We start from the raw sequence: 22,985 nt of genomic DNA, 5'->3' as shown, positions 1-22,985 counted from the left end.
CCAACCACCCCTCCCTACCATCTCAGTAGGTGGACCATAGTGCAACTTTCTGCTCAGATCGGAAATCTATGCGGTGTCCTAACTTCTTCCTCACTCTTACCCAATCCCTCACCAAGTCCTGTCCATTCTAGCTTCTTTCTTTGTGTGATAACTAAAATTATTTATATTGCGTGATATTATTTTAGACATTGCTATTTTATTTTACTTTTTTGTTTTATTCTATCTTATTTTAAGTAGGCTCCATGCCCAATTTGGGGCATGAACTCATAATCCTGAAATTAAGAGTTGCAGGCCCTATGGACTGAGCCAGCCAGGAATCACCCCCCAAAATATGGAATGCTTCATGAAGTTGCATGTTACCCTTCACGGAGACCATGCTAACCGTCTTTGTATCGCTCCAATTTTAGTGAATGTGGTGTTGCAGTGAGCACCATTCTAGCTTCTAAATAGCTCTTGAACTTCCATTTCTATCCCCATTGTCCTACCCTTGTCTAAGTCCCCATCTTTTCTCACCTGGTCTGTCACATACTAGCCTTCTAACTGGCATCCTTGCCTCCTCTCTGGCCTTGTCCAAGCCATTCTCCTCACAAAGTATAAAATTCTGCACAGATCAGAAGAGTTCCCATTGTCCCTTACCTCCAAATCCCTTCCAGGCAGCCCTGCCTGACTGGCCCCAGCTTCTGCCTGGGACTCTTTTTCTGGCCCACATTCCTGTTCTCTGGTCTTGTTCCTATAATGTTTCATGCTCTTTCCCATCTGAGATCATGGCACATCTTAAGTCTTTCTGCCTAGGAATCTCTCCCTTTCTATTCTGTCCCCTTTCCCTTTCTTCCAGCTAAGTTCTCAGCCTAAATGTCTATTTTTCAGAGAGGTCTTCCCTGACCATTGTGACTTCCTCCTCCCTCTGACTAGGTTAGGTCCTCCTGTTGCACACCCTCACAGCATGCTGTACTTCCACATCATCCTAGAAAGCATGCATTTAATGAGCTTTTACCTACTAAGCTGTCAGCTCGGAGAAGGCAGGGACTGTGACTGTCTTGCACACAGCAGTCGTCGCTGTTCTCAGAGGAGTGCCTGTCCCAAAGTAGGTGTTTACATGTACTTTATTTATTTTTTTAATGTTTATTTTTGAGAGAGAGAGAGAGAGAGAGAGCGAGCGAGAGAGCACAAGCTAGTTGGGGACGGGCAGAGAGAGAGGGAGACTGAGGATCCAAAAGGGCTCTGTGCTCACGGTGTAGAGCCCTGTCTGGGGCTTGAACTCATGAGCTAAACCGAGAGATCACGACCTGAGCTGAGGTTGGGCACCTAACCGATTAAGCCACCCAGGCGCCCCTTAAATACATTTTTAAACCGATGAATGGATTGATGCCTTTACCTGTTCCCCTGAATCTGGCCTGGCTTCCCTTCCAGAACTAATTTTATCTGCTTCGGAAAGCAGTGCTATTCCCAGAATTCAATCCCTGGGAGAAGAATGTCTATATCCTCCTTCTACAATCGCAAACACGTCCTTCAGGTACCTTTACTCAGCCCTCCTGAGGCCAGCACAGCGCTCCTGCATTGCCCTAACTCCCAGCACATGGTCCTTTTGTGCATGTGCTGGAAACCAAATCCCTGGAAATAAGTTAAAAGGCAAAGAAGTTCCTTTCTTCTCTGGCATACACCTCCAGGTCACAGAGCTGCGTCCTCAACACAGGACTCCTCCCTGGGTGCCCCCAGAAACCTCCTCACCCCTTAATTTTATGCAAGCACATCCTGTAAAACCTTGGAAATTTTTACCTCTAAAGAGTACAAGAGGTGTAGTACGCACTGGCATCAGGTTTAACTTCTCCAGAAGCCATAGGAGAAAGGAGTGAATCCCAGAAATCTTTTAGAAGACTTTATAGACACGCACAAGCAACCATCCATCCAGGATGTCTGGAAGGAAAGTTGGAGCCCATAATGGTCATCATATTTGGGACTCGTTTTGTGCTGCTTCTGGGACCAAGGGCATGTCACTGGTTTATGGTGACTTCAGTTCAGAAATATTTAGAGTTGAGCCTGTCCTAGGGAATCTGAGCTGGATGGTTCTTCCCCATCACCATAGTCCCTCTGAAAAGTTCACTGAAAAAGACTCCCAGACCCAATTAAAGATTGTCCCCCAATGTCCCTTTGGCAGAAACTGGTTCTAAAAAATAAACAAACTGCTTTCAGCTATTCCGAGAGCCCCTCGGACAAAGAGAACTCCACTGGCTGGATCAGGCAGTTAGTCCAGCTTACCATCTCATGGAGAAACACGAGTTCGGCTCTGGCCCCGGGGCTCTCCTGCAGAGTGCTGGGCTGCCCCGGGTCAGCCTCACGACCCTCCACCACCTTCTCAGGATCCAGCCTCTTCTCTAATTCACTTGAGTGTTGAGAGCCCGGGGAGACTTCCGAAGCCTTCTTTTCCTCCAGTTGGGAAGCTGGCTCCAGGGAGAGGCCTTTGCTGCATTCCCCTGTCCTCACTGCTTCTGGTCCTGGCTTGGCATCCTCAAGAGCCGCCTTCTTAGAGACAGAAGCTATAATGAGGAGATGAGAGTTATTCGCTGAAGACTTTATTTGCAGAGATGCTGTTCCTGGCACAGTCACTGTGCTGGGCTAGTCCTGCCTCACAAGTATGGAGATTCGCCCAGCTAACTGCCCCTCACATTCTTTATCCTTTCCTTCTTGCCATGTCCTGCCTTCGGTGCCCAGAGTCCCAGACTGTCAGAGATGGGAGGGCCTTGAAGGTCATCTAGTCCAGGGGCTCGAGACTAGGAACCATTTGCTCTTCCCCTGCCCAGGACATATTTGGCAATGCCTGTGGACAGTTCTGGTTGCCACACGGGGGTGGGGAGGAGGTGGCTACTGGCATCTAGGTAGTAGAAGCCAGGATACTAAGTATCCTACAAAGCATAAAATAGCTCCGCCCCCAGCAAGGAATTGTCCAGCCTACAATGTAAGTAGTGCCAAGGTTGAGAAACCCTATTCTAATCTAAGCCTTCACTCCACAGATAAGTAAATTCAGATCCTGAGAAGTCAAGCTGTTGCCTGCAGCACAGAAATCTATTATTTACACCAAGCTACAAAGATGTATTATGATTATGATTGACAGCTTCCTGTGTTTTCTGCACATCAATCTGGATATGTCTAAAATGGAAAGATTAAGCTCCAGCCTTAAACACCTACCAAGGCAGCAGAGAGGGAGGTAGACCCCAAGTTTGACCTCTATTATTTGCATGATGAAGGTCCTCTCTCATGGTATAAGGCTGTTTTCACAGTGCAGGATAAAGACTGAACACCCAGGGGCGTCTGGATGGCTCAGTCGGTTGAGCCTCCGACTTCAGCTCAGGTCAGATCTCACGTTTGTGGGTTCGAGCCCCGCATCAGGCTCTGTGCTGACAGCTAGCTAAGAGCCTGTTTCCAGTTCTGTGTCTCCTTCTCTCTCTGTCCCTCCCCCTCTCATGCTCTGTCTCTCTCTGTATCAAAAATAAATAAAACATTAAAAAAAAAAAAAAAAAGACTGAACACCCAGGACAGTAACCAACCACACAAAAGCCTTTGGAAATACTTTCTCCTGCAGGGCTTCCCTTCTTCTTCTAAGCCTCACCCCGCTCCATCCACAGCAGCCCACCACACGGAGCATTCTCCGAACAGGGCACCACTGAGGCCCCTGTCCTGAGGGGAACCGGACGAGAAAAGGACGAATATTTATCAAAGGTCTTCTGTGAGCCAGACTGTGAATAGGCATTTTATGAACATCCTCCCATTCAGACCTCACCCCAGCCCTTGAGACAGCAATCACCCCCGGCTCCGAGATACCAACCATTGTCCACTGTCACAGGCCAAAAAGTGAAGATAGGATGCGAATCGGCCCAGCTGAACTCCAAAACCTACACACTCCCCACAGTATTCAGCGGCCTCTCAGCCCAGAATATCCTCCCCATCTTTTCTGGATGGAGAAAGCCTATCCATTTATGAAGGCCCAGCCCACACGTCCCCTCTTCTGGGAAAGTTTCCGGAATCCCCCTGAGAGGACTCCCTCTTCCTGATGCCCTTGCAATCCTTTCTGAACATCTCTTTCATTATGTTTCAGGGACCTAAGCCCTCCCTCATTCAAAATGGCCAAGAGGGTCTTCTGCTACTTCTATAGGCTGACCCTGTGCTGCATTTCATTACAGTTTTAGTTTCTCTCCCTAGTTCGTGTGCTTGCTGGGTGAAGGGAACATGTTTTACTAATCTTTGTAACTCCACAGCCCATTGTAAAGAAGGGCCATGGCGGAGTGTTTAAAAGCACAGTTTAAAATCTGTATTAAAATCCCGGTGTTTCCACTCTCTTGCTATGATTCATTTGGCAAGTTAACTGATTTTCTTTCTAAGCAAATGGGGATAATGGTAACTACCTAAACCTCACAGAGTTGTTATGAGGAGAATGGAGACAATGCATATAGAACACTTAGGACAGTGCCTGGTACCATAACAGTTGTTCAAAAAAAGTTAGCTAATATTAATAATGAAAATATTCCTTTTTACAGTGTTTATTTATGCATTTTGAGAGACAGAAAGAAAGAGAGCACAAGTGGGGAAGGGGCAGAGAGAGAGGGGGAAAAAGAGGATCCCAAGTAAGCTCTGTGTTGTCAACTCAGAACCTGATGTGGGGGCTCAGTCCCACAACCCTGGGATCATAACCCGTGCTGAAATCAAGAGTCAGACAATCAATGGACTGGGCCACACAGGGGCCTCAATAATAAAAATATTCTTAAACCACATGGAACATTGGTTGGTATGTCTGTCAGTCATCTTCTCCGTTGAGGTTCTCCCTACTTCCATTTTATGTGGCTCACAGCTGGCTGTTCATCGTTGAACCCCCTCCTAACTCCAAAGATGGTTCAGAGACTAACGCTTAGCCAATCTTAGAACCCTAATAGCCTGGCAACCATAATTGGTCCAAGGCTGGGCATGTGACCAAGCAAGACCAATCAGAGTCTTCCCTGCAATTGATATATGGAAATTGGGAGCAAGATGCTCTTTTTCATTGCTAGAGTTGCTAGCCATGTTCTCTGCAGATATGAGGTAGAAATGAGGAATGGGTGGAAATGAGGGAGAGAGGTTGAGTTTAGAAGAGTTGAATGTCTATCTAGCTTTTGAGCTAGAATTTCATTCTTTGAGCTTCTCTTTCTGCCTTCTCACTATGTGAGTGAATAAAATAATAGACGGCATTTACTGAGTATTTACTAAGTATTAGACACTGTTCTGAGAGCCTTATATGTATTAATTAACTTACTATCACAGAAAATGTGTGAAGAAGATATGATTATAAACATTAGTCCCATTTTACAGATCAAGAAGTTGAGGCACAGAGCTGCTAAAGACCATACAGTGAAATGGCTGAGACTGGACTTGCACTCGGGCAATCTGGCTCCAGAGCCCACAGTCTTAACCACTTCACTACATTGTCTTGCAAACTCTGTTCAAGTGAGTTTAATCTGCCTTTAAGCCTCTTGCAATGAAAAGAAACCCTTTCTCCCCTGCTTTACCTGTAGAAGTCTCAGCTCCCAGTGGCTTCTCCTCTTCAGGCCAACCTCCACTCTCTGAGCCCTGGAAAGAAAACTCTTCCAGGCTGGAAAGCGACTGGAGCTCTTTTGGGGGTGTTCTGCACGGGGTGCTATTGGTGCTGATGACAGCTGACACACGGAGCGGCACGGATACGGCAAAGGGCTCAGAGATGTTCAGGGCCTTGCGCTGGTGACGTGGAGAGGGCTCCATCTGGAAGAGACTGCTGGTGAAGACAGATTTGCTGGAGCTGTCATTCGATGTGTAGAACATACCCAGCATCTTTGGGGCTGTTTGCTCACTCTCGGGATCCTCAATGGGCCGGAACACCTTCAGCTGCTCAGGTGGGGGCCGGGCCTGGGCACCTTCGAGTTGACTTCGGTCACTGCTCACGTCAAAGCCCCCCTCTGCCCCTGCCGGCATCCCCTCCTGGCCCCACTCCCCCTCCTGCTTGCTGAGGTCACACGAGCTGCCAGGGCTGGTCGAATGCAATTTTGCTGCTGGAATGAAAAATCCACCAGTGGTGACTGTTCGATTAAAATTTCCTTTGGTTTCTTTCCCTGGTGAAAAAGCAAACAGATACGTGGTCAGCAGCTGGGCACACATAAGACTACACAGCCTTTCAGTAAGGGAAGGTGTATCCTGGACACTGGAAAGGCATTGCATCCTAGCTACCTAATAGAGACAGGTGGGTAACATTTGATTGAGGGGAGAGTAAGCATCTTCTCATGTGCACAGAATGTTGGCAGGATGCCTGGACAGGACCATTTCCTGCCTCTGTTTTAAACTTTGCCACGGCGGCCACTGCTAAGGTTGCTAAACAGAGCAGTCGTCCACCAGCAGTAAATGTAGACCATGAAAAAAGAAAAAAAGACAGATGGGAGATGGCAGAATGATGTTTGCTCAAAAGGAAGGAGAAGACAAAAAGGGCAAAATAACAGAATTTTGTTTTATTTTAAAACCTGAAAATGTATTGTTTTAAGACTCCTCTGGCAGAGGGACCCAAACGGGGGTTTGATTTCCCAGCAAGGAAACGAATGCCTTTCTCAGCTAGAACTTTCTCCCTTTTCCCAGGCTTCCTCCTGCTGATTCAGGGGATGAGAAACTAGAAATGTAAATTAATGAAAACTTATAAAGCCCAGTTGTGAGGAGCAAGTTCCCAACTGACTTAAAAGTGAAAGTAAAGAAGAGAAAAATCTGTCTGGGAAATAAGCCGCAAGATAAACAGTGAGTTGTCTGGGATCGGGAGAATAATTCCCAGCAAGGTGAGGGCTGTGTTGGACATCTTATGTAACGAGAGGCTTGACCATTATGTAGGGGAAGAGTAATGACCTCCTGTAACATATGAGGAAACTGAGACTCAGAGAGGCAGATCATCTGCCCAATGCTCATCCAAGGGAGGACATTTTGAAATATTAAATTCTGTAGAACGGGGCAAGAACGGCCTCAAAAGCATTCAAAACCAAAGCAAATGGATGACTAGAAAGGTGAGAAAATGCTAAAAGGATCATATCAGCTTAAAGAGTTCACTATTGGGGCTCCTGGGTAGTTCAGTCAGTTAAGCCTCCAACTGTGACTCAGGTCATGATCTCCTAGTCGGTGGGTTTGAGCCCCACATCAGGCTCTGTGCTGACAGCTCAGAGCCTTGAGCCTGCTTCAAATTCTGTATCTCCCTCTCTTTCTGTCCCTCCCTGCTTCTCCTCCATGTCTCTCAAAAATAAATAAATATTAAAAAAAGAGTTTGCTATTTTACAAGTTTACAATTATTTTTAAAGGGTTATTCTAAAGATTTTCTGCATTGTTTCAGGCTGCCTCATTTATCAAATCACAAAATGTTTTGTATTATTGGAAGGTCATGGGATAAAACGCAGGAAGCCTGTGCCTCACAACCTGTAGCAGTGCTTGTTGGCTGCGTAAGGAAAAAACTCAGGAGCGAGAGGTATAGGGAGGTCAGTGTGAGGTACCACTCTGGTGATGTGTCACCTTGCGTGCAACTCTACACACATCTACTCCTCCAAAGGATGACCAGCCACGTGCCAGGCTGGTGCCCATCACTGTTTACCGATAAATGAATGAGTGACTCTACCAACTCAAAATCATGACCTGACAGCCTATGGAAACACGCAAATTGAAGACACCTAAGTACACAAGCACTAAAGCATGAGGTAAAAACCAATGCTCGGCTCTTCTTTATGCCCAAGGGGGAAGCCTCGTCTGTCTTGGTTCTCAGGAGTTGCCCTTTTACCTGGTTCAGGTTTGAGTTCAGGTTTACCTGCCATCTCCAGCTGTGGTTAGAGGAAGGCTGGAGGAGCAGGATGGCACTCTAGGACATGACCCGTAGTGTAATGGGGGGATGGATTAAGCAGGAGTTGTGTGAACCCCTTGGGGTCAGGGATCAGGGTGGATTTGGGACTCGGGGATGTGCATGATTGTGAGGAGATGAGCAGGCAGGTGCTCATGAAGGCAAGTCCGGTGTGGGAGCTCCTGTCTCCCCGTGGCCATCCCCAGGTCCGAAGGCAGTGTGAGATCTCACCTTCCACGGGCACTGAGCACAGCGAGTCCATGCTTTTAGCTGGTCGGATAGTAGCCTTTTCCACTAAAGACAAAAGAAAAAACATCCCTGATGAATGCATATTGAAGGGAAGCATTCAGAACAATAGGTCAGGCTGTATGTATACTAGAGAACTTTCTTCAGGAAAGGTTTTTAAGTATTTATAATTCTCTCCTTTAGAAAACATTCCTCATTCCACCCTAGATGCTCCCACTTTCATGATGGGACTGAGCTTATAAAAACAGGGCATTCATAGATCAACATTTTATTAACATTTTACAAGCACAGGGAAATTACAATTTTGTCAAATAGCTGTTAGCAAATGAGGAGCCCTGAACCCAATTTTATTATACCAAGATTCATCCCTGGCGTAGAATCCATGGGGCCCCAGGCCAGCCCTTCTATCTGGCAGGCAGGAGAGCAGGATTCTTGGCTGCAGCCACGTCTGACAGCAAGGGACTGAAGTCCCCTTTCTCCCTCATGCACGTCTGCTCCTGACAGGTGCAGACCAGTTGCTTCTCCAAATGATCTCACCCACCAACCTCACCCTGGAGCAGATCCAGACCAAACCCACCTTTTCTGAGCACCAATTATGTGCCTGGTGTCCTCTGTGCATCTTTGTAAGCCACCTAGGCACTTTTGGGAAAGAGTGTAGCTTAAAGAAGTAAACACTTAATTTCGGGGACAGGATTAGGTGCTTCAGAATGTCATCTCTTATCAGAGAGCTGACCTAGCTGAAAGATAGCTCCCCCTAGCAAGCTTGGTAGGAGGGGAAAGAGGGAAGTTCGGGAGCTGAGTGGGACACCCAGGACTCGTGGCTGTAAGGTAACTCCGGGTTCAGACAAACCTGGCTTTGAATCCCCACTCTGCCACGGTGGGTGATGTGAACTCAGATATGCAGCTCACCTTTTCTTTAAACTTCAGTTTCCTCATATGTAAAGTGAGGAAAAATAGAGTTGTCATGAGAAATACATGTCACGCATATAAAATAATCTGTACTAACCCAGAACAGAGTCTATGCTTAACAAAAAGTAACCCTCATTGCTGTTGTTCATCAGGATAACCCAGGGCTCAGCAGCAGGAGGGGCTCAGCAGCAGGAGGGACTCAGGAGCTGGTCTGTAAGAAGCACTCGGAGTTGGCTTCAACTCAAACGGAGCTGTTTCATCCCTCTTTTAAAGTTCCCCCATTTTCCTCCTTGCCCCAAACCCTGCTGTCTCTGAGAGGCTCTGAATTACCCCCTTGGCCTCCTGGCTCGGAGACTTCTCTCCGCCTGGGGCCTGTAGGGAGGGACAGAGCCATCTTCATACAAACCCTTGGAAATAGCAAGACTGCCCCCAACCTCCTTACTTCTACTAGTAGGCTAGAACTCTCGTCCTTTCAAGACCTGCGATTTCCACAAGTTTACAAACTGACTTATCCTAAGACTGCATGGCCAGTGACCCTTCCTACTGAGACAAGCTTTTGCCTTTGTTTTCCAGAGGCTGCATTTCTAGACGTCCTCTGGTTTCCATGTGATAGCCTCTAGAGCCAGTGACCAGATGGCACTATGTGTCTGTCCATGGAGGATGGACAGCAGTTGTCTCTGCACAGCCACCAGAGTTCACTTTTCACATTGGATCCTCTTTCTGATGATGCAGCTCCTTGTGGCCTTGGTGGCCACAGCAGCTGACTTTGGGAACAGTTCTCAAGGATTTCCTCACTCCGTTTCTGGATAGTAACTAAAAACTCAGGACTTCTTTGCCCGTGTCTATATTTAGATTATATTTTTCTGTCTGGGACCTTGTCTTGGCCTCATGGAGGTACATCTGCCAGTTTTCTGGTAGCTTTGGGGCACTTGAATTCCCTCTCTTAGATTATCCTTATGGTTTTGGGACTTCCTGCTTAAAGCATTCACTCTGGAGAGTTCCTTGGACTCTCCCTATTGGATAATATACTAATTCCAGCACATCAGTGACTGGGAAACCCCTACCTGATGCATCTTCATTTGGTCAATGCCCCATTTTTTCATCCCCTTTATTTCTAATTTATGTTCAACTTTCTAAATATGGGTTAACACCCCTTCATCTACCCCCCTCCAGAAAAATCCCCAATGCTATACATGGTGAATCAATTTTTAAAAGTCCCTTAGTCATGAAGTTTAGAAAAGATTTTTAAAATTTATTTCAATATGTGGGGCACCTGCTGGCTTAGTTGGTTGAGCATCTAACCCTTGATTTGGGGTCAGATCATGTTCTCAAGATTTGTGAGTTCAAGCCCTGTGCTGGACTCTGTGCTGACAGTGCAGAGTCTACTTGGGATTTTCTGTCTCCCTCTGTCTCCGTCCCTCCACTGATCGTACTCTCTCTCTCTCTGTCTCAAAAATAAATCAATATTTTTAAAAGAAATTTAAAAAATTTAAGTATGTTAATCCACTGATCAACTTTTTTCACATGCATATTTCAACAGTGAGTCCATGAGTCACTTAACAGAGACCACACTGGTGGATGCGACCATAAGCTGCCTGCACCCCCAGTCTTTAGTTTTGAGGGTTTCAGCAACCCTCCTCTAGTGAAAGTGGGCACTGAGGCAATAGTCAAGGTCAGAGCCACTTGTATTGGCACTGTGGCTCTTCAATTTCACCTCTGCATCCCCTCAAAATTCAGCCATTCTAGTGATCTATCGCTGATTAGTTTGTTCATGTGGTCTCAGACCAGTAGCTCTCTCTTTCTTTTTTGATCAATTAGTTTATTTATTTTTTAATATTTATTTTTTAAATTTACATCCAAGTTAGTGAGCATATAGTGCAACAGTGATTTCAGGAGTGGATTCCTTAATGGACCTTGCCCATTTAGCCCACCGCCCCCCACAATCCCTCCAGCAACCCTCTGTTGGTTCTCCGTATTTAAGAGTCTCTTATGTTTTGTTCCCGTTCTGTTTTTATATTCTTTTTGCTTCCTTTCCTTTATGTTCATCTGTTTTGTATCTTAAAGTCTATATATGGGTGAAGTCATATGATATTTGTCTTTCTCTGACTCATTTTGCTTAGCATGATACCCTCTAGTTCCATCCACGTAGTTGTAAATGGCAAGATTTCATTCTTTTTGATTGCTGAGTAATACTCCATTGTGTGTCTGTATATGTATATATACCATCTTTTCTTTATCCATTCATCTACCAATGGACATTTGGGGTCTTTCCATTCTCTGGCTATTGTTGATACTGCTGCTATAAACATTGGGGTACATGTGTCCCTTAGAAACAGCATACCTTGGATTTACCCTTGGATAAATACCTACTAGTGCAGTTGCTGGGTCATAGGGAAGTTACATTTTTAATTTTTTGAGGAATCTCCATACTGTTTTCCAGAGTGGCTGCACCAGTTTGTTAGACCAGTAGCTTTCAAGCCTGGTTGCATTTCAAAATCACCTGGGGGACTTTCTAAAAATGACCAATACTCTGGCTTCCCCACAGAAGCTTCTATGGGTGTGAACCTCTGAGGTACAGCCAGGCTTAGACCCTCTGGCCAGGGACACCCTGTGCATTCTGTGAGCTGACTACCCTTTGATCCAGCACCTTAAGCTTCTTTCTTCTGAAAACCACATGGGGTAGAAATCTTATTAAATCAAGGTCAAGGCAAATCATTTGTTTCATTTTTACTCATTTGTTTTGCTCTGTTGTTTTTGACATTTTGTTCCTTGGCAACTATTTTCATTATATTATTGATTCTGTAATTAGAATTCTCTCTTTGATGTGATTAAGCAAATCTCTTTATTATTAGATCAGGAATTTCTTGCCAGGTACTCCTCCCCTCAAATTCTCCTTAGAGAATCTTAATTCTGATTTGTATCTGATCCACTATATCTGTGGCAACCTGCCCTCTTCACCTGAGATATCTTTCCATTTGGAGAAAGACATGTTTCCCCGTGTAGTGAATGTTAGAGATGCCTACCCAGAATCAGTTTCTCTTCCTCCTTCTCACAGATCCCTTGTACTTTTTGGGTGCATCTGACTGTAATCCCATTCCTCATGCCAGTGATTCGTTTAGGAAGCCATGGCCAAGCTGATCAGCACAAGGGCACTCCCTTGGCCACAGGGATTGATCCATATGACTCAGGTGAAGGCAAATGAGATGGGTTGGGGGTGTTCTGATGGGGGATTTCTGGGAAAGAAGGGTCCCTGCTTTTAGGCGCAAGCTACCAGAAGTAACGTCTTTTCTCCTTCTGGACATAGTGATAGTCAAATGTAAAGCCTAGAATAACCACTTCAATGCAGCAAAGAAACCAGTCTGGGGATGAAGCTGACCCACCTGGGAGGGCACAGCTGAGGAAAACATAGGGGAGTGGAGACAGCCACTAAACCACCCTGAAGCCTTCCCTATATCTGGGTGTCCAATTACAGAACCCAGTAAGTTTCCCCACTGCATAAGCCAATTGAGTTGGATGTGCTATTATTTCCAGCCTAAATCATAACTGCTGTCTATCTCCTGTCACATCTCTTGTTCAGTAGGCAAATGTGAAGATTTCTAACATCTTTGATTGGTATACAGTTATCAGTGGGTTCAAGGAAAGTCCTAAAAATTATTTATCATTTTTCCTATAAGCATTAATTTCCCCCCAAAATCTTCATTACTAAAAACTTCAACCATTCACAAAATTTGGAGATCTCTAAACCTACCACCCAGGTTGACATTTGCCATATATTTTCTTTCTCTATATTGCCATGTATTTCTATATCCGTATCTACCTAGTCACTTATATTTTGCTGAATCATATGAAAATGAGTTTCAATATTTTGACATTTCATCTTTAAATACTTTAACTTTAGCATATGCCTCCTAAGAACTCCATTAGCACGCTATGAAAATTTATAATTCCTTAACATCATCTAATAATTTATCTGTCCCCCAAATTATCTTTCGTAGCCCTTTTTTTCAAAGGATCCAAATGAGGTTTGCTCATTGCATTTGCACTTTTACTTCTTACAACTTGTTTTCATAACTATTGCCCCTTGTTTTTAAAAAATCAGACTTTCAATCTGTAACACTGAAGGTCATTGTGGCAGATTTCTTTGGACTTCCCTTCCTGAAACAGGATTCTGCGGGACTGGTTATATTTCCCATTGTACAGTGATTCTCTCATTTCTTTATTTTGTTTTTAGTTTATGTATTTATTTTGTGATAGAGAGAGAGAGGGAGGGAGAACATGAGTGGGGGAAGGGCAGAGAGAGGGAGAGACAGAATCCCAGTAGGCTCTGAACCATCAGTGCAGAGCCTAATATGGGGCTAAAACTCACGAACTGTGAGACCATGCCCTGAGCCAAGATCAAAAATTGGACCCTCGGATGCTTAACCTACTGAGCCACCCAGGCACCCCTTATTCCCTCAGTTCTTTCCTGTACCAATTCCTATTCATTATTCAGATATAATTCCCACAAGGCAACACTCTTATTTAAAATTTATAACCCTGGCATGAGTCACAGGAGAGAAGGGACAGATGTTCCTTATAGTACATTTCAATTAATAAGTGTAGACAGAGTGATGGAAACAGAAAATGACCATTTGGCCAACACCACAGTAATAACTGTAATAATAACTGTAACAACTTTTGTGAGCAAGAATCACTGATGGATGCTAAAATTCAGGAAAAAAAAAGTATGATGAGAAACAGGATATTTGCATTGTCTCAAAATATCTCCTACAACCTACTTGTTCATTGGAAAGGAAAAAATAGTAACAAAATTTTGTAGATGGTATTTTAGCCAAGTGATCAAAGTTAACATCACCAGCAATAAGACATTGACGTTGTGTGCCTCCTGACATGGCCCACGGAGACAGGCACAACATTCATAACCTCAACTGAATCATGAGAAAACTTCAGACAAATCCAGCCTGAGGTGGTACAGTCTACAAAATAAATGGCTGTACTCTTCTGAAGTGGCATGGTCAGAAACACTGAGGAAATGTCCTAGACTGGAGGTGATTAAGGAGGCATGACAGTTGAATGCAATGTGCATTCCTGGACCCTAAAAAAGGACATTAGTTGGACAATTGGTCAATTATGAATAAGGTCTACAAACCTTATTTAGTAGTATTATATTGATGCTAATTTTCTGGCTTGGCTCAGTAACATCAGAAGCAGCTGCATGAAGGGTACAAAGGCTCTTGTCTACTATTTCTGCAACTTTTTTATAAATCTAGAATTATTTTTTTTAAAAAGACTCCTTAGTTAATCTTTATGTTTCAGGTCTAGGGAGTTTGACATGGTCAAACCAAGGACCTAAGAAGCAGAGCTAGGAAAAAATTATATATGCACATACATATCTATGATGAATACATATTTATCAAATAGAAAACATATATTGATCGCTGTCCCTGGTTTAGGGGCACAGGGCTGCTAAAACCCTTGTAACTTCCTGGGTCATAAGAATGTCTTGTCCTAATGAGGCCACTCTGAGTGGGTTCCTGGATGGCTCCTAGATGAGGGCTGGTCACCAGAGAGACCAAGCCATGATTTGAAGCTTGGAGTTTTTGGCCACACCGCCCATTCTCTTGAGAGGGGAAAAGGGCTGAAAATGGAGTTAATGATCAATTCGTAATCAATTATGCCAATGTGAAGAAGCTTCCATAAAATCCCAATAATACGGGATTCAGAGTCTCCAGATGGGCAAACACATCCATCAGAGGGGTGATGCACCCCTACTCTATGGAGGAGACAGACGCTCCCAGGCTCTCACCTTATGTATCTCTTCAACTGGCTGTTCGCTTGTATCCATTATCATATCCTTTAATAAACTGGTCAACATAATGAAGAGTTTCTCTGAGTTCTGCGAGCTGCTCTAGCAAATGAATCAAATCAATGAGGGGGTCTTTCGAACCTCCAATCTATAGCAGGTTGGTCCGAAGCACAGGTGACAACCTAGACTTGTGACTGTGGGTTGGGATGCAGTCTCGTGGGACTGGGTTCTTTAGCTGAGGGATCTTGGGGTCTGATGCTGTCTCTGGATAGACAGAATCAGAATTGAGTTACATTGTAGGATACCCAGGTAGTATAGCAGAGACTTGCTTGTTGTGAGAAAAACTTCCACACACTTGGTGATCAGAAGTATCAGAAGTGAAGTGCTGTGTGGGTGGTGAGGAGACACACAGGAGGGAAACAGAAGGGAAGACTTGGGTTCTTCCCAATGCAGGAGATAGACTCAACTGAATTTTTCTTGAACAATATATATCTCATAAAACATAACTGCTATTGATTCTTACCTGAGAGCCTCTGCCCTCTCACGAATACACTCCCATTTCTACTCAGCTTCGATTTGGAGTCTGATCCAGAACGTCCCAGGTTAAATATTGATTTCCACTTCTTTGATTTACTGGAGAGCTTTCTTCTAAAAGAGCCAAGCCATAAGAAAGGGTTAGATTGGTAATTGGTCATTTCAGTGGGACCTTCAAATTGAGAAGGAATAGCCCAGTCATGCTCTGATATTTCAGAACATCTCTCTCTAAAATCTAGTCTTAGCCTGAGTCTGGCCCCGTCTGACCAAGTTAGGCTTTCATATTCCCCAGGGGAAGGGCAAAGGGGTGCTATTAAAGGCAGGGGTGAGGGCAGATAGAGGCAGGGATGTATGGGAGACTCAGGGGTCAAAAGCAAGCACACAGTTCTGGGGATTCTGGTAAGTATGGCAGGTCCTGGATTTTCAAAGACACCTATTTTTTTTTTTTTTCAGGAGTGAACACTAAAGATCATAGAGCTTGGTGGTGCACTTGGGCCATACTGCTAGGTCATCCACAGGTGAGGAAAGGGCTCGTGAAGACTTCTGTGGACTGATAAGGGGGCAGAGGACAAAGTGACTTGGAAGAGTCTGGTCTGGAAGAGCTGGAGGCTGCTGGGTATAGTCAAAGGTCACTGCAGGGAAAGGCAGAGGGTAATTAGTATGTCTCTGGCTTCACTCTCATTTTCCTGATGCTTCTCACCAGGCTGCCTCATGTAGGAGGCAAGAAAAGGAGAGGGCTAGAATAGGTCTGGAGAGCCTGATGCTACCAGAGGTCACCTCAGAGACCATGCCCTGCTCTGGTTTGCCTAGCTATCAGATTTCATAAAGTTTCCTGATGAAACCCTGCAACTTGGGGGTTCAACAAAGGACCTTTCCTCTGCAGCATTCTCATAGAACATCCAGATGTTAAGCCCAGCATGTTTTTACAATCAATCAGAGATAGATCTGCAGCACTTGGTGGTTTCTTTTGTATCTTTTTTTTTTTCAAGCACTTGGCCTAGGATCTATTTTATAAGGTCGCATACCCTGGGGTATGGTGTGCCCTATATGTGGTTAAGGCACAGAGGAAATGCACTTGAAGGTCCTTATGAGGTACTCTTCTTTCTGATCCCTTGGTGGAAGTCTTATTCTCCAGTGATGTAGGGAGCAAAGTAATGGGGCTTGGTCTACAGGGAGTGTGATTCATGCATTTTAGGAAAAGGAAGTGTTTCTTGACAGGTGAGTTCTAGGTGTGCCATTCCCATAACATGCATTGTGACAAGTGCCCCTACTGCTGTGTAATACGGTAGCACTCTTTCTCTCTCCCCAAAGGGAAGCAGCCCCGCCACCTTGGGGATGACACTGACAAGAGGTCTGAGGTGTCCATTTTCATACCTCTTCCTACTGACCAAACATTGAGGATGACCATCTCCAATGAAAGTTTGCCTTTCAGCCCCTCCACCTACTGTCAACCTAAAGTTTAGGACTCCTGCTTCAATCATTGCCTACTATTTATAGTGGGGTGTGAAGGTGAGAGGGGAGGAGGGATGTGTGGAGATTAGGATTACAACAGAGGAAGCGATGAAAAAAGAAAATATCCTATGAATAAAAATGATGTTCAGTTTGGTTTGGGAGGGCAAGGAGGGCTCTGACAGGCATGGAAGAAGGAACAGAAGCCAGGAATGTGTCCCCAAAGTGCTGCATGCCCAGAGCTCTCAGTCTAGAGTGGCGCTATTTGTCAGCTCATCCTCCATTCATCTCTGTTTTTTATAATGTCACCTGGAGGTGGAGAATGGGGGAAAGGGGTCAAGTTTTTTATTTTAGCAAGCTTCTTTCTGAAAATATCAGGACTGTTTTATTTAAACTAAGGAGTAAGGGATTTTAGTGATGATTCTTGATCCATATGAGCCCCATCTCCTTCATGGTACTTAAGGGTCTCTGGTGGGAAGGTGGGGCTTGATAACTTTGGGGCAGTGAGTGAAGACATCAATCCCTGGTGAGAAAGAACCATGGAGACAGCTTCCTTTTCTCCTTCTGGAATGTCCCCTTACATCCCAACTCAGCCCGTACCCCCAACCCATGCTGCCACTGTGGCCCTGAGACTATAGAACTTCCTCCTCTATCCCCCTCCACCCAAATGTTTCCCAGAATTTCAGAGAATGCAGCTTACTTGTTGTCTGGTAACTCAAGGACCGTGTGGAAGAGGGTGCCCATGGGAGGGGGGACAATTTCAGGCAAGCTGTTCTCCCTCCTTTCCTTCCGAGCAGGATGGTTAGTAGCCAGGCTCCGAGCCTGAGCTTCCTCCAGGCTCACCAGCTTCATGGGCAAGGAGAGGGCCGGCAAGGTCAGGCTCTTCATGATGGGCGGGTTTTCTATACAGAAAAGAAAAGAGCTCAGTCGCGGAAGGGGTTCTGTGCATCAGGTCTAGCCAGGTTCCCCATCCACAGCCCCTCCATTCCTGACTTCCTGGTAGGGAGCTTCTGGGGCCTTCGGGGATTTAGGGCAGAGGCTGCACATAGGAAACTAACAACCTCATGGCCAGACAGCCAGCAGGCGCACAGGGCTTCAGGAGGTAACCTGTGCTTCTTACGCTTTTCAGAGAGGGACCATTCCTTCCTTCCTTCCTTCCTTCCTTCCTTCCTTCCTTCCTTCCTTCCTTCCTTCCTTCCTTTCTTCCTTCCTTCGACAAACAAACCTGGAGTAGTTATTTTTCGTTCATTCCTTTCTTTGATGCACCACCTCCTCCTACATGGAGTCTAGAAGCAAGTCTGAAAACCCTACCTTCGAAATGTATCCTGAATCTAGCCACCTTCCTTCTTTCCACTAACAGGCTAGTCCAGGCCACCAGGATTGCCCACCTGACTTCTGCCATTGCTCCTTAACTGGTCTCTCTGCTTCCAGACTTGCTGCCTTTCAGTCTCTCCTTCACAGACCAATCTGAATGCTCAGAGCCTGTGCTCCCTGCTCAAAATCCTCAATGCTTTCCCATAGCACTGAGAACAAACCAAATTTCTAGCTTGACCTACAAGGACCTTCCATCTGCTTTCCTGTCCTCTTTGCCCACTGATCCAGGGTCTACAAAAATATACAGTAAAAATTTTAAATGTATACTCCCATTATAAACTATGCATATATATACTTTATTAGTGTTATATATAACAGAAATGTACAAAATCATAGACATTACAAAGCATACAATAGAAAGAAATGAAAAAGAAATTCTAATGGTTTCTTCTAACACCTGGAGTTTGGTACTTCAGTCTTTGGTGTCCCCTGGGTGGAGCACCCCACTTTGGAGACCACATTGGCTCTAGCCACACTGGCCTGCTTTCTGTACTACTTTGAGCCTCTTTCCACTTCAGACCTTTTGGACTCTCTGTCCTCTTGTGTTTGAAACATTCATCCCCCAGGTCCTCACATGACTGGTTCCTTTAGTCATAGATTTCAGTTCAAAGATCACTTCCTCAGAGATTATGGCTACTCTGTACCAAAATAACACCCCCAAAACACAAACCAGCCGATTACCTTGTCTTATTTAATTCATGTTATGTATTATCTTTGAAGTGATAATGTATGTATTTGTAAACTTGTATATTGCCTGCCTTTGCGACCAGACCATAACTCTCTGCAGGGCAGGGCCTGTGCTGTTTTGTGCACTGCTGTGTCCCCAGCATGTAGAATAGTGCCTGCCACCTAGAAGTTGCTCAATGCATACTTATGTTTTAATGGATCTTGGGTGTATCACAATCTCTCCGGCCTCATTGGTCTCATTTATTAAATAAAGGCATTAGATTCTATGACTCCCAAAATCTTTCCAATCTGAAATAGAACCCTATTTCTAAATCTAAAATTCCAGAGGATATGGCTTCTTCCATTTTGTGTAAACGTTAACTATGTTATCTTACCAAAGTCAATACAAATTCATAATAAGAACATTTATATGAAATGCACTGGACAATAAATAATGGAGACAATAGTTAAAGGCTCTGGGTGCCTGGGTGGCTCAGTTGGTTGAGCTTCAGACTCTTGATTTCAGCTCAGGTCTTGATCCCAAGGCCGTGGGATTTCAAGCTCAGCGTGGAGCCTTTTTAAGATTTTTTTTTTTCTCTCTCTCTCAAATTAAATAAAGTAATAAATAGTTAAAGCTTCAAGAGTAAGTTGGATTTTGATATACAGTATAAAGATGATTAAAGCAATGGTCACAAAGAGAACAGGCATTTCCAGGTTGGAATCAGGAAAAGCCTTAACACTAACAGTCATGGATAGGATTTGCTGTCTAGACAAACATTTCCCAAAACTCAATTCTCTACAATGGTTTAGTGATTTATTTTCCTACTTTTTTCCCCTCACAGAGACAGCATAGAGTTAGGGAAAGGGCAATGGGCTGAAAGAATAAATAAGTTCAATGTTCAGTCTCACCAGTTACTAGTTGGGTGGCTTTGGGCAGTTACTAAGCTCTTCTGGTTCCCCGGTTCTTCACATATAAAATAAGATTGAGAACACCTTTATGATGGTTGTTGTGCTAAGCCAATGAGACGGTGTATGTGAAGTGCTTACAATCATTCCTGGCACAGAGTAAGTCCCTAATAATTTACTGGTTGATTCAAAAGGATGAATGAATGAATGCATATTCTCACCTACCTTCAAAAAGGATTTATATAGCTTACAATAATGGGAGATTTAAAGTAAAGATAAAGGAAACATTAGCCACTTCTAAGAATATAACCAAGAGAATTGGAAACATGTGTTCACACAAAAACTTGTACAAAAATGCTCAGAGCAGCATTATTCATAATAACCAAAAAGCGGAAACAACCCAAATGGCCTCGACTGATGAATAGATAAACAAAATGTTGTATATGCATACAGTGGGATATATATTATTCATCCTTAAAAAGGGATGAAATACTGATACTTGCAACAATATGGAAGAAACTTAGAGAACATATGCTAAGTGAAAGAGAGTCACAAATGACAACATGTTGTATGATTCCATTTATATAAAATGTCCAGAAGAGACAAATCCCTAGAAGTAGAAAATAGGTTCCTGGTTGCCAGAGTCTCAGGGGAGAGCAGAATGTGCAGAGACTGCTTAATGTGTACGGGGTTTCATTTTGGAGTGATGCAATGTTCCGAAATTAGATGGCGGTGACAGTTGCACAATTCTGTGAATACACTAAAAACCATCGAATTGTATACTTGGAAATGATTAAAATCATGAATTTTATGCTATGTGAATTTTATCTCAATAAAAAATTTTTTTAGAGAAAGGTTATAAAGTACATAGAGGACAGGGTAGGGGTGGGAACAATTATACCAGGAATTAAAATTTGATGTTAACTGCAATTGATTATTCTGATGGTTATACTTGTTTTTTCCAAATACATTCGCTGAACTAGAAAAGAATGCTTTAATCAGCTAACACAAATGTTTTGCAGACAGCGTTCTCATACACCACTGATTCTCCAAGTGTGGCCCTGACCAGCGGCAGCAACATCACCTGCAAACTCACGAGAGACACAAATTCTCAGCAGCATTCCAGGCATACTGGAGCAGAGATTCTGGGGATGAGGTCCAGTAATCTGTGCTCTAACAGCCCTCCAGGTGACTGTGATGTATGCTAATGTTGAAAACTCACACAAGTGGTAGTTACAAGGCTTCTTGATCGACTAGATTTTTTAATTTTACAAATTCAGCTCACAGGAATCCAAGTGACATAAGCCAATTCACTCCTAGGGTTCATCATGACATTATGAGAGCTATGGGAAATCATATTCTCACATCTCATCACATCCGGCCTAAAACAGTTCTATCTGTTCTCACCAACTGAGGGTTTCAATGCTAACTACCCTGCATACGCATTTCCACAGGGACACACTCATTTTTGTAAGCCTCGGACCTGGTGCAGGGCAGAACAAAGTAAGCACTCAAGAAATGCTTACGAAGGGAACACATCCTGAATATGCATGTGAGTATGAACATGCTGCCTCTTAACTCAGGAACTCTGAGATGAACGGGTAAGGGTCTTCCAAAATACTATACTGAAATTAACTTTGAAATCTAATAGTTAAAAGGGAGGAATGTTGCCTGTAGATAATAACCTTAAGGGTTTAACAACTCACTAAAAGCAGTATGAGATTATTCCAGTGTGGCATGCTGCATTCACAGATAGGCCAGGTATGCAGCTGATCTGAAACATGCAACAGCCACCCACAGACACATCTTGCTGCACACAGACAAATGCTCATGCATGCACCTTCCCAGACACTAACACACAGAGCAGTCAGCACACACACACAGCCAACACTCAGAGCTAGAACCAAGCCCACCCTAACTTGTTCTTGGGCCCCATGGCTAAGGCAAGGAACCAGGATGGCCTGGCGGGGAGTATGCCAGATGGAGCCATTACCATTGTTCTCCAAAGACCCAGGAGTGCCGTTGTTAAAGATTTGATCCACGTGATTCAATATGAACTCAATCACCACCTGCTGGACCCGAACTGCAAGGAAAGCAGCATCTCCACTGCAACCAGTGGCTTCGATCTCTTTGGACCTAAATCATGGATGAAAAACATTCAGTGAGTGAGTCTGTCCCACAACTGAAAGCAAGTAAGGGGAGCCAGTGGGCCTTCTGTACAAGCGCATCTCCTAAATGTACACAAGCTGTTCATCTCTAGAATATTTTAACTATGTAAGACCTATTAAAAGGACTCTATAAAATCTGTGAGGCCCAACACACGGAACAACTTTATTAAAAAATTTTTTAAGGTTCATTTATTTTTGAGAAAGAGAGAGAGAGAGAGAGCGAGTGAGCAGGGGAGGGGCAGAGAAAGAGGAAGACACAGAATCTGAAGCAGGCTCCAGGATTTGAGCTGTCAGCACAGAGCCTGACATGGGGCTTGAACCCATGAACTATGAGATCATGACCTGAGCCAAAGTCGGGATGCTTTACTGACTGAGCCATCCAGGTGCCCCATGAACTAATTTAAAAACAGTAACCATGAATCATACATTGCTAGACTATAAACACTATATTACTGAATATATAGGAATTTTTCTTCTTCATAGGATCTCCTTCCACCACCACCCTATTGTTCTATGGGGTAGGTCATTTACGAAGTCATATGAAGCAGTGACCCCATCAAAACCAACAAAAGCCAATGAGCCCCAAAGACAAGAAAGCCTTTTCAAGAAATTATAATATACAGACCCAAAACTTTAGCCACATCCTGATTGTAGCTGGAAAATGCCTATGGAACCCAGAGTTGCCAGATTAGCAAGCAAAGAGTTCTGGCTATTAAAATCATCTTTTTTTTTTAAAGCATATTTATTTATTTTGAGAGAGAAAGTGAGAGCAGGGGAGGGGCAGAGAGAGAGGAAGAGAGAGAGAACCCAAGCAGGCCCCACACTGTCAGTGAAGAGCCTGATGAGGGGCTTGAACCCACAAACTGTGAGATCATGACCTGAGCAGAAACCAAGAGTTGGATGCTTACCCGACTGAGCCACCCAGGCACCCCTGAAATCATCTTTAATTTATGTGTGTTAAAAATGACCACATAGCTACAGGGCTGTCTTCAAGTGGCTTCGGTTTTGAAGGATCCAGTTTTCATTTCAGTTGGAAGGCTGCTTTGAGCCCACTGGAGTGGTGAGAAGGCGGGGGGCG

General features: G+C 44.2%; 1 protein-coding gene and 1 non-coding gene across 3 annotated transcripts in view; both read right to left on the bottom strand.

Annotated features, from left to right (window-relative positions):
* Positions 1 to 22,985, bottom strand: part of ARHGAP31 (Rho GTPase activating protein 31) — a 112,044-nt gene that overhangs the window by 8,270 nt on the left and 80,789 nt on the right. The window contains exons 1-7 of one of the 2 annotated variants that reach the window (XM_029939364.1): positions 21,733 to 21,761; positions 19,743 to 19,797; positions 17,494 to 17,695; positions 15,334 to 15,458; positions 8,081 to 8,143; positions 5,532 to 6,107; positions 2,257 to 2,534 (exon numbers count right to left, since the gene is read on the bottom strand). In XM_029939364.1, coding sequence (XP_029795224.1) covers positions 2,257 to 2,534; positions 5,532 to 6,107; positions 8,081 to 8,143; positions 15,334 to 15,458; positions 17,494 to 17,681 — 1,230 coding nt within the window. In that variant the 5' untranslated portion in view covers positions 17,682 to 17,695; positions 19,743 to 19,797; positions 21,733 to 21,761. Of the gene's footprint in view, positions 1 to 2,256; positions 2,535 to 5,531; positions 6,108 to 8,080; positions 8,144 to 15,333; positions 15,459 to 17,493; positions 17,696 to 19,742; positions 19,798 to 21,732; positions 21,876 to 22,985 lie in introns of those variants that run through there. The other variant, XM_029939362.1, reaches the window with a different exon arrangement.
* Positions 326 to 431, bottom strand: LOC115293062. The gene has a single exon (XR_003909323.1). It is a non-coding gene; the product is annotated as a U6 spliceosomal RNA (small nuclear RNA).

Source organism: Suricata suricatta, chromosome 5 (assembly GCF_006229205.1).
Source record: "Suricata suricatta isolate VVHF042 chromosome 5, meerkat_22Aug2017_6uvM2_HiC, whole genome shotgun sequence".
Lineage (NCBI taxonomy): Eukaryota > Metazoa > Chordata > Mammalia > Carnivora > Herpestidae > Suricata > Suricata suricatta.
This window is presented reverse-complemented; position numbering and strand designations above follow the sequence as displayed.